At 47.0% G+C, this 10,286-nt stretch overlaps 1 protein-coding gene across 18 annotated transcripts in view; it reads right to left on the bottom strand.

The window, feature by feature from the left end:
* Positions 1–1,225, bottom strand: part of TNS1 (tensin 1) — a 330,451-nt gene extending 329,226 nt beyond the window's left edge. For 16 of the 18 annotated variants that reach the window (XM_083727739.1, XM_083727772.1, XM_083727782.1 and 13 more), the window contains exon 1: positions 787–1,225. In XM_083727739.1, the coding sequence (XP_083583865.1) occupies positions 787–909 (123 nt within the window). In that variant the 5' untranslated portion in view covers positions 910–1,225. The remainder of the gene's footprint in view (positions 1–786) is intronic. The other 2 variants (XM_083727750.1, XM_083727751.1) reach the window with 1 other exon arrangement.
* Positions 1,226–10,286: the final 9,061 nt, after the last annotated feature.

The raw sequence follows: 10,286 nt of genomic DNA, 5'->3' as shown, positions 1-10,286 counted from the left end.
AAAGGAGATTAAGTAAGTTCATGGTGGATGAGACTTTCCGTCTCAATAGCTATATTACCTCTGATACAGCAGTTGCTGGGGATCAGTTGTGAGAGAGGGCTATTATGCTCATGTCTTGCTTGTGGACTTCCCTTTGGAAGCCACTCGACTGAGTTCGCTTCGACTGACCCACCTCTCCTTCCCTTTATCTCCGTTCCTTCCAGGGGCAGCTGGGGCCCATTGGGACTAGGAGGGCAGAGGCCAAGGAACCCAACAAGAGCTGGGGGGCAAGCCAAGGCCAGGCAGAGCCAATAAAAGCCAGTCTCCTTCCTATCTGCCCTCTCTCTGCAACACACCTCCTGTGAATGAAGTTGACAGGCCTGGGCACCCTTTGGCACAAGCAGTTTGGGGTCTGGCCAGCAGTAGACTGAGTTGGATGGGACAGAGACCCCTTCACCCTAATGGGCCAGCTCCTGAAATGGCTGCCGTTGTCCCCTGCACACCTGCCACCACCCAGCTCCTTCTAAACCCCCTTCCTTTCCCTGCTTCCCTTTTATTCCTCCCCTCCCTTAAAAAAAAAAATAATCCTTCCAGTAGCACCTTAAAGACCAACTAAGTCAGTTCTTGGTATGAGCTTTCGTGTGCATGCACACGAAAGCTCATACCAAGAACTGACTTAGTTGGTCTTTAAGGTGCTACTGGAAGGATTATTATTTTTTGTTTTTTTAAAAAAAGTTTCTGACTTTTCTTAGCTGCCTCTCTCCCTTCACACCCCCCTGATTTTCCCCTCAGGGACTTATTACTCACCCTTGGCAGCTGCTTCCTTTTCTGAGGCGCCGCCGCCGCTGTCCCTCGGTGCCTCAGTGGCCCGGGCAGGGGAACGGGCCGAGGGCTCCCCTCACAGCACACCAGGCTCACGGTACATCCCATTCAACCCGGTTCCCGCGCAAAGCCTGCCAGGGGAAGGGGAGGGGACTGAGGCAGCGAAGAAGCCCCTGCACTCCAGGCTTCGAGAGCTCCAGCTGCCCGGAGAAGGGGGCAGCTCAGGGCAACCCAAAGCTGCAGGTGCTTCGAGGGGAGAGTTGCCTGAGTGTGGAAAGGGCTGCCTGGCTCAACCCGCTGGGCTGCTGCTGCTCCTCCTCCCCTTCTCCTCCCTGAGGTTGGGTCAAGGTACCTCCCCCCCCCCCCCACCTCACGCGCGCGCGCTCGAACGAACTTCTCCCCACTTCTGCGCCTCTCTCCAAAAGGGACGCGGGAGGGGAGGATTCAAGGGCGAAGCCTCCCCCCTCCACAAACACGCACCTCGCTTGGGGGGCGGAGGGAGGGAAAGCTCACCCGGCCCGAGGAATTTCTCAGAATCAGGTGGCACCCTGCCTAGAGAGAGGGGAGCGATTGGGGTGTGTGGGTGTCGCCTATGGAGGCAGACGGACCCATTTGCTAGCGCAGGGACGGTGTCCCAGAAAGAGGGGAGAGAGGAAGCTCAGGGAAAGCTGGCACAGGCACGCACACACGATCCTCTCTCCTTAGGAAAGAACAAAGGGGAAACTGTGCAGGGCTGTGAAAGAAAGAGAGCGAGGGAGAGGGAGATGGCACAGTGGGGCAGGGCACCCTGACACTGGAGCGGGCACGCAGGAGAAGGAAGGGCGCAGGGGCAGGGGGAGAAAGAGCAGTAAACTCCCCCAAAGGCGCCCTGGCTGGCTCCCTCACAGCCTGACACAGAGACCCACAGAACTGGCACCTATGTTATGCCTGCCTGCACAAGTTGCTTCCCATGGGATATATGCCCGTGCAGAGTGCCCATAATGTTGACTTCACGACCTTCATAGGAACGGGGATCCCTCTATGTACCGATTAGATTCGTGATGTACTGAGCTGCCGCTTCCTCTGGATGGAAACAGCTGTCCCTTCCTAGACTGAGCACAGGGCAGATGGCATTGTCCACCTCTTTGGAATCAGGAGCTGGGGAGCTTTTTCAGCCCTAGGGGCCACATTCCTCAGGGGCCACACACTGGGGTGTGTGGGGCCAAAGGCAAAAGAGGCAGGGCAATGGGTGCGGCTCTTACTTTTGCACTGTAGGCTAGGCTACATACCAGCAGCACAAAAGCCAGAGGTTTCTAGGCTCAGACTCCCATCTCTCCATCTTCTAGCTAGACAAGCAAGAGGTACTACTTTTGCTCAAGGAAGAACAAATTCCAGCTGGGCAAATGCATTTGAGGATGTGGAGCAGAGCCAGTGCAGGTGTGACCTGGGGAAAGTCCTGAGGGCCAGACAGAGAGGCATTTGGCCCCCAAGCCTTAGGTTCCTTTCCCCTGTTGTAAAGCATAAGCGCTATCATAGATGCAGTGTTGCTATGGTAGCTGATCTAGTCCCTTGGGCTCGGCAGGGACTACAATTTGGGGGCAGGCATGTGGGGATGGATGGACATATCAGACAAAAGTAGTTATATAAGTCCTCACGACACACTTTGGGGAAAATATATCTATAAATGCCAAACATATAGGATCGATTACAATAGAAAACTTAATCATGTTAGCAACAATCTTCTTTAAAACTTGGAGAGAGCTGCTTCACTTCTAAGAAAATGGCATGCAAGTTTTGTTACGTACAGTGAAACTTCATGGAAAACACAACTTAAGCCACCCTGTATGAAATTACTGCAGCACTCTAAACCGTTTGCCCCGTGTGTGCACAGAAAAGAGTAGACTCAGCTGAGAGGCAGCACATGGAGATCTGCACTGACTGCTGCATTGCATTTTAATTATTATTGTTGTATAATTATAAGATTATTGCATAATTCTAGAAGTTTGCGTAATCTTAGAAGGGGCATGGCTGTGAGCAGGCATGGCTGCATCTATCAATTCTGCTTTTCTGAACTAACCACTGCTGCAAAGGATCCCAATAGCTAAAGGCTCTCATTCAAGACACCAAAGAGCTCTCACCAGCCAGTGGACCAACCCAATATAAGGTAGTCTTCCCTCCCTCCCTCCCACCCTCCCTCCTTTCTTCCTTTTACATTTGCAAATAGCCAGGTTTAGGGTTGGGGGTTAGTTTTATTTCTATTACACTGTGTGAAACAGCACTGCTCCTTTAGAGAATTCCCCATAGTCTCCATGGTGAGAAATAACATAGGAAATAAAAAGAGACATGTTTACAAGCAGGCATAATTTCCGCTTGCGTGGGCGTGCAATTTCACAATTCTCACCAGAGATTTTGAAAAGGGATGCCTGTCCAGTTGTTGGTTGTGTCAAGCAAAGGGAAGAGACCTCTGCTTTTCTGAACACTGCCTGCTCCAGCTCTAACCTGTCCCGCCCCCCACTCCCAAATCATAACTGGAAACAGCTGGGGCAGCCTGACCCTTATTTGTCTATGATTATAGTTCTGGTTCTACATTTTGCACTGGGAAAATAGGTGCCTCTTTAAAGAGGTTCTAATTCCCTCCCCATAAAGTCCCTCACTACATCAGAACAGACATCAGGAGGGATACTGACCTGCTTTAAGCTTGCCCTTGAAATTATAGGCAAGTGTCTATATATACTCACTACAAATTCTGTTTGTGATGAGGTAGCTGGGCCCGCAAAAGGCCGGCGTGTTTACCATCAGTAAATGCTCTTGCAATTTGAAACAGCAGCCTTGGGCAGTGACCTAAACATACTTGAACCATACATAGAATCATAGAGTTGGAAGAGACCACAAAGGCCATCGAGTCCAACTCCCTGCCAAGCAGGAAACACCATCAGAGCACTCCTGACATATGGTTGTCAAGCCTCTGCTTAAAGACCTCCAAAGAAGGAGACTCCACCACACTGCTTGGCAGCAAATTCCACTGTCGAACAGCTCTTACTGTCAGGAAGTTCTTCCTAATGTTTAGGTGGAATCTTCTTTCTTGTAGTTTGGAACCATTGCTCCGTGTCCGCTTCTCTGGAACAGCAGAAAACAACCTTTCTCCCTCCTCTATGTGACATCCTTTTACATATTTGAACATGGCTATCATATCACCCCTTTACCTCCTCTTCTCCAAGCTAAACATGCCCAGCTCCCTTAGCCGGGAGCTGGGCTAAGGCCTTTGACCATTTCCAGGCCTTTGACCATTTTGGTTGCCCTCCTCTGGACATGTTCCAGTTTGTCAGTGTCCTTCTTGAACTGTGGTGCCCAGAACTGGACACAGTACTCCAAGTGAGGTCTGACCAGAGCAGAATACAGTGGCACTATTACTTCCCTTGATCTAGATGCTATACTCCTATTGATGCAGCCCAGAATTGCATTGGCTTTTTTAGCTGCCGCATCACACTGTTGGCTCATGTCAAGTTTGTGGTCAACCAAGACTCCTAGATCCTTTTCACATGTACTGCTCTCAAATCAGGATGCCCTTGAGTCCATCATCCAAGTCGTTGATAAAGATGTTGAATAAGACCGGGCCCAAGACAGAACCCTGTGGCACCCCACTAGTCACTCTTCTCCAGGATGAAGAGGAACCATTGATGAGCACCCTTTGGGTTCAGTCAGTCAGCCAGTTACAAATCCACTGAGTGGTAGCATAGCCAAGACTGCATTTTACCAGCTTCTTTACAAGAATATCATGGGGCACCTTGTCAAATGCCTTGCTGAAATCAAGGTAGGCTACATCCACTGTGTTCCCTTCATCTACCAGGCTTGTAATTCTGTCAAAAAACGAGATCAGGTTAGTCTGACATGACTTATTTTTCAGAAATCCATGCTGACTATTGGTGATCACAGCATTCCTTTCTAGGTGCTCACAGACTGTTTGCTTAATGATCTGCTCCAGAATCTTCCCTGGTATTGATGTCAGACTGACTGGGCGGTAATTATTTGGGTCCTCTCTTTTCCCCTTTTTGAAAATAGGGACAACATTTTCAGTTCCATCTCCGTATCTTCACTTATGAAGATAAAAGCCTCTAAAAAAAGTTAGTCTCAATGTGGCATTGAACACATTTCTTTCTCTCTGCGTTATGAAAGGCTAGCATGGCTCTTCCGTTGTTTACACTTGGAAGAGGCCATCCATCCTGTCAGCTCAAGTGGATGCTTCCAGGTGGATTTATTTGGAAGTAAATCCACCTGGCTTAACACGTCACATTTGTCCCTTGTTGCGCCACACCCCTCATTGTTTCTCTTCTCATCTTTACACAGATATATTGAACAAATGCAAAAAGCATTACACAACAGGGGGGTAGGGGTGGAAAGCAGCAAAACAGGCTGGGTGTGGACCTAGCTCCCCATCCCCCACCCCGTGCAGTCTTTCTATTCTGCATTCATGGTGGTATCTGGCTGGGTATACTCGATCCTGCTTGCAAAAGTGTTTTTACCTGCAAAGGTTTTGGGGAGGGCATGCTGCTTTGTTTCCAGTTAGCACATACGCCTTAACTTCCTGCTGAAATCCTCTTTTTATACCACAAATGTTCTGGTATACCTTTTGGTCTACTTCTGTTGCACTATATAGCACAAGTGTGCCTCTAAAGGCAGCAATAATACAATAATATTGGGGAAGCATTGCAGAACAATTCATAAGGCAGAATGAGGTATGAACAGACAGTCCAGTATAAAGGCACTAGTAATACATTTATTACTATTGCATGAAGAACACACCCACAAAAAAACAACAAATGCACACACACACAAAATACAAGCAAAACACCAGTTTGAAGGGGTACCTATTCTTAAATGAGAGAGGCTCGATTTTGGCATCTAATTACACAGGCATATGTCCCAGTGTAGGGCTTCACCAAACTCTTTCTTTCACCACATGGATGTTTATGCCGCTCTTGGATTTCATCTGCCACTGCTTGGATTTCATGTGGGGTATGGCAGAGTGGGGAGGAATCTCCATCCTTAAGATCTAGTCATGGACATATGCCCACACTCTTTTGTCCTGTGCCCAGATCTCACTTGTTGCTAGGCAAATCCCAGGCAAATGTTGATTAGCTTTTAAAAATAAATCTCTGTTTGAAAATTACAACTGGAAGTTCAGGACCTGCAGTTCTTAGGAGTTATTTTTGGTGTAGCTGGAAGAACTGGAACTGAGGCAAGAGGACTGGGTCAGCAACAGCAGCGAAAAACAGATGAAAGTCTGGAAGAGGAACAAGATGGGATTGCAGCTGTGTAAGTCCATGATTGTCTTCTTTTTGGACTGTGTGTGGGGACAGAGTCTGTGACCCTGATCACTGACAAAGCAGAGGGGAAGATGACTGCTGCGTCACTCTCTCATGAGTGGAGAACAACTTGGAACTCAGCCTCTTTCAGGCTTCAGTCCTTCAAGTGCAGCTACTTCAAATATCACAGCATCTGCAACACAGACAGAGGAGTCCCCCACAGCTAGTGATAGCAATGATTAAAGCAGGCACTTCCCAGAGCCAAAGGCTCATAGCAGACCTGCATATCCTATGTAGGTAAATCATAGTGAAAGAAGTAGAACACGCAAAAGCACTCAGGCAAAATCTCACTATTTAGACCAGGGATGGGGAGCCTGCAGCTCTCCTGATATTACTGGGCCACAATTCCCATCATCCCTGGTCATCAGTCATGCTGACAGGGATGGATGAATGTTGGAGTCCAGAAGCACCTGGAGGCTTGCATGTCTCCCCCCCCCCCCCGCTTCAGATAAAGACCTGTCAAATTTTTGATGAGGTTTTGAATGAATAGCAATGCATAAGATGATGTATATGGTCTCCAGCTCTTCCTGCAATAGCTTTGAATGGCAAAGTCTTACACCATCAGGAAGTATGTGTACTTCTTGGCCTTCACCTGGACTCAGCCCGATTACCTGAGCTACAAATACAAGGCTACTTGACGGCAGACTAGACCTGTTTTGTCAGTTTGTGCAGATGGGATGGAGTGCGCAGACAGGAGAGCAGGATACCAGGGGATCAAGGGGCAGGGGAGGGCTCAGAGCCTATGGACACAATCCCAACCTCCACTTCATGTGTATTGTGTAAGGATAGGACCTAAGTTGTTGCTTTGCTGACGTCTCCCCCAAGCTGCCCCAGGTGGAAATGAAAACTGCCAAATAAAACAATAAAGTCCTGATCCGCTGATCCAACCTTAATGGCCTTCAAATGTCAAGAGTCAAGAATGCAGCCAGGGGAGGGAGTTAGTCTAACTCAGACACAGTCTGACCTCGTGCCTTCCCTCCCCAGCAGCGTTCACCATTACACCATCAATTTCCTTCATAGAGTGAAAGCCCAGGTCAGTCCCCTGCTTGGGGGGGGGGGGTACATTCCTGCCATATCTCAACTAATTGAAATCAGGAGTTGACAGTCACCACAGGGCATGGGAATGGAGCTGGGGCGGGTGGGGTTTGCTGGAGAGATCCAACTCTCTGAATTCAAGTTGTGCCTAAGAGTGCGCATCTAGCATAACCGTGTGTGACAAAGGAACTTCACAATTCTCCTGAAGGTCTTGCATGGAACCATCAGGACGTGCTGCAGTTCATGATTTTCTCCTAAATATTCGACACTCCACCACTACTTTTAGCTGGTGTGTGTTTCCCAATCCATGAGACTTGAGCCTGCTTGCCTCTCCCTCCTTGTGTGACTGTGCTGTACCATTCGAACAGAGAAGAAAGGGAGAGGGCAATGGCTGAGCAAAGCAGAGGCATGGTGAATATTACCCGCAAATTATATTAATCAGATGAGACAAGAAGGAGCACAGCTGGGACAATGAATCATAGGCAGCCTACACACCATACATTTAAAGCCGGAGCTGTAGTTTGCCCCTCACAGAACTACGCTTCCCAGAACCTGTAACAAACTACAGTTCCCAAAATTCTTTGGAGGGCAAGTCACATGCTTTAAATGTAGGGGATGTGTATGCAGCCATAGATGGATGGGATGGAATGTCCTGATTGCAGAGGGCATCTGGCCCACTCTCTGCCCTGTGTAAGGAGCATTCAGAACTAAGCAAAGCTCTGGATGTGTACACTGAGCTTGTTTTCTCTATGATCATGCAGATGGCCATGAATGCATGCGTTTTCTATGTCTAGAAAAAAGGCATAATTCTACCTCTGCTTATGTTAACACACCTCTCTGTAAATCTCACCAGTGGGAAGCAATCACTTTGGGAAGAGCTATGCAAATCTCTCTTTTGACCTCCGCACCAGAAACTGTAAGATTTACAGAGGGAGCTCTTAGTCAGCACCCCCTTTACTCATGTATATATTCTGCTACATTGTTTTCTGTTTGTTTGTGTGTGTGTGTACGCACACATGTGAGTACACATTAGCATGAAAGAGAGAGATGATGTCAGAGTTGCCATAGGAAACAAATTGCCTTGAAGAATGGTGAGCTTTCCTGAGATGCTCCCCTCCACACACACACACATTTAAACATTAACAGGGACAGTTAATTAAATGCAATGTTCTCATCTGGAATTTATTACATCTGACTTTTCTCTGCACTAATCCTAACACTGGCAAGCTGTATACGTTTGTGCATTTGAAAGTGCCTGCACACATGTAAATCTGCATGAGCGTAAATCTGGGCATGATGTTTTTATAGATATCATCCATGCATTTCTGATTGGGAGGAGATTGAAGTTGATCAATAAGGGGCAATCCAAGCACTGGTCACTACTCTGGGGAAAATGCAGCTTGAAATCTACAAAACCTAATAATGGACAGATTGTTGCACTCAGACCTATAATCCGGTCCACCATGAAGCTCATTTGCTTGCTTTGGGCAAGTCACCATTTCCCATCCTACCCAATGGGATTGTTGACAAGAGATATGGAATAACCTCGTGGAACTTGGAGGGAGAAGTTTCCTGTTGCAGACTTTGTAAGCAGGAGACTAGAGTATTCCTTAAAGAAACTTTCATTTGATCCGTGCTAACATGTACACTGGGACTGTGTCTTATGTGGTGTTCCCAAGAAATATGTCCCTCCTGTCCAACCACACAGAACAATTTGGTTCCTACTAATGATCCTATGACTGAAGGTGGGTTACATAGTTGAGAAATCATTTATAAGCCAAACTAGATCATTCCCCACTCTGTGCCAAAAAGATATGCAAAACTATTATTTTATTTTTATTTAGTGCCTTTACACCTTTCTTGTATCATGGAATTCAAGATGGCATACATGGGGTTCCCAGGCAATTTTCATTCCAGGCACCGACCAAATCCAGATCTGTTTGGCTTTAGTAAGGTGGCTGCATCAGCTGCACCACCCTCAGAAAACAACAGTCAAAGGTATTGGTGTCCTGTTTACACACCCAGAAATGGTTCAGCTTCATTTTGAAGAATGAATTATTGGCATTAAGATTTTTATTGAAGTTTTTCATGCTACGGTAAGATATAGAAACCTAATGCAATTAAAAAGAAGAAGAAGGACAAACGCAGCCACATTTTCCTTTTCTCCTTTCCTTACTTACTCCCATTTTGCAGAATGAACTATTCATGACTCTTGAAGACGGACAACTTTAGGTAGTATGTTTGGTTGACATTGTTAAAGTACCGTACTCCTAGAGAAGAGGTTGTGATTATATACATATAAGCAGGCAATTAAAAAGAAAGTGGATTTAGTTTCTTACACAAGCCAAGCTCCCTAGAGAACTCACACTAGCTTCAAGTTTCTAAAGGAGTAGATCAGGGGTCAGCAAACTTTTTCAGCTGGGGGCTGGTCCACTGTCCCTTAGACCTTGTGGGGGGCCGGACTATATTTTGAAAAGAAAATGAACAAATTCCTATGCCCCACAAATAACCCAGAGATACATTTTTAAATAAAAGCACACATTCTACTCATGTAAAAACACCAGGCAGGCCCCACAAATAACGCAGAGGTGCATTTTAAATAAAAGGACACATTCTACTCATGTAAAAACACACTGATTCCCAGACCGTCCACGGGCCGGACTTAGAAGGTGATTGGGCCACATCTGGCCCCAGGCCTTAGTTTGCCTACCCATGGAGTAGATTTACCTCTGACTTGTGAGATTGGATCACACGGTTTGAATCTAGAATCTCTCTCTCCCAGCCCTTCAGGCAGTTTGGTTTCAGCAACATTCCATAGCTGGACAGCTCCATATGGAAAAGCAGAACAGGGTATGCTCCATACATTTAAAGCACTCCTCCCACAAGAACCCTGGGAATTGTAGTTTGTTAAGGGTGCCGGGAATTTTAACTCTGTGAGGGGTAGACTACAGTTCCCAGGATTCTTTGTGGGGGGGCTTACTTTAAATATATTGTGTCTGCGCTGCCCAAGTCTCAAACCAGAGTCTGATCCAAGACACACTCACAATATCTCCAATTTGTAGGTAAAATGGGGACAGGAGGAGGAGGAGACACAATTTCCCCAAAGAA

Source organism: Podarcis gaigeae, assembly GCF_964106915.1.
Source record: "Podarcis gaigeae genome assembly, chromosome: 1".
Classification (NCBI taxonomy): Eukaryota; Metazoa; Chordata; class Lepidosauria; order Squamata; family Lacertidae; genus Podarcis; species Podarcis gaigeae.
This window is presented reverse-complemented; position numbering and strand designations above follow the sequence as displayed.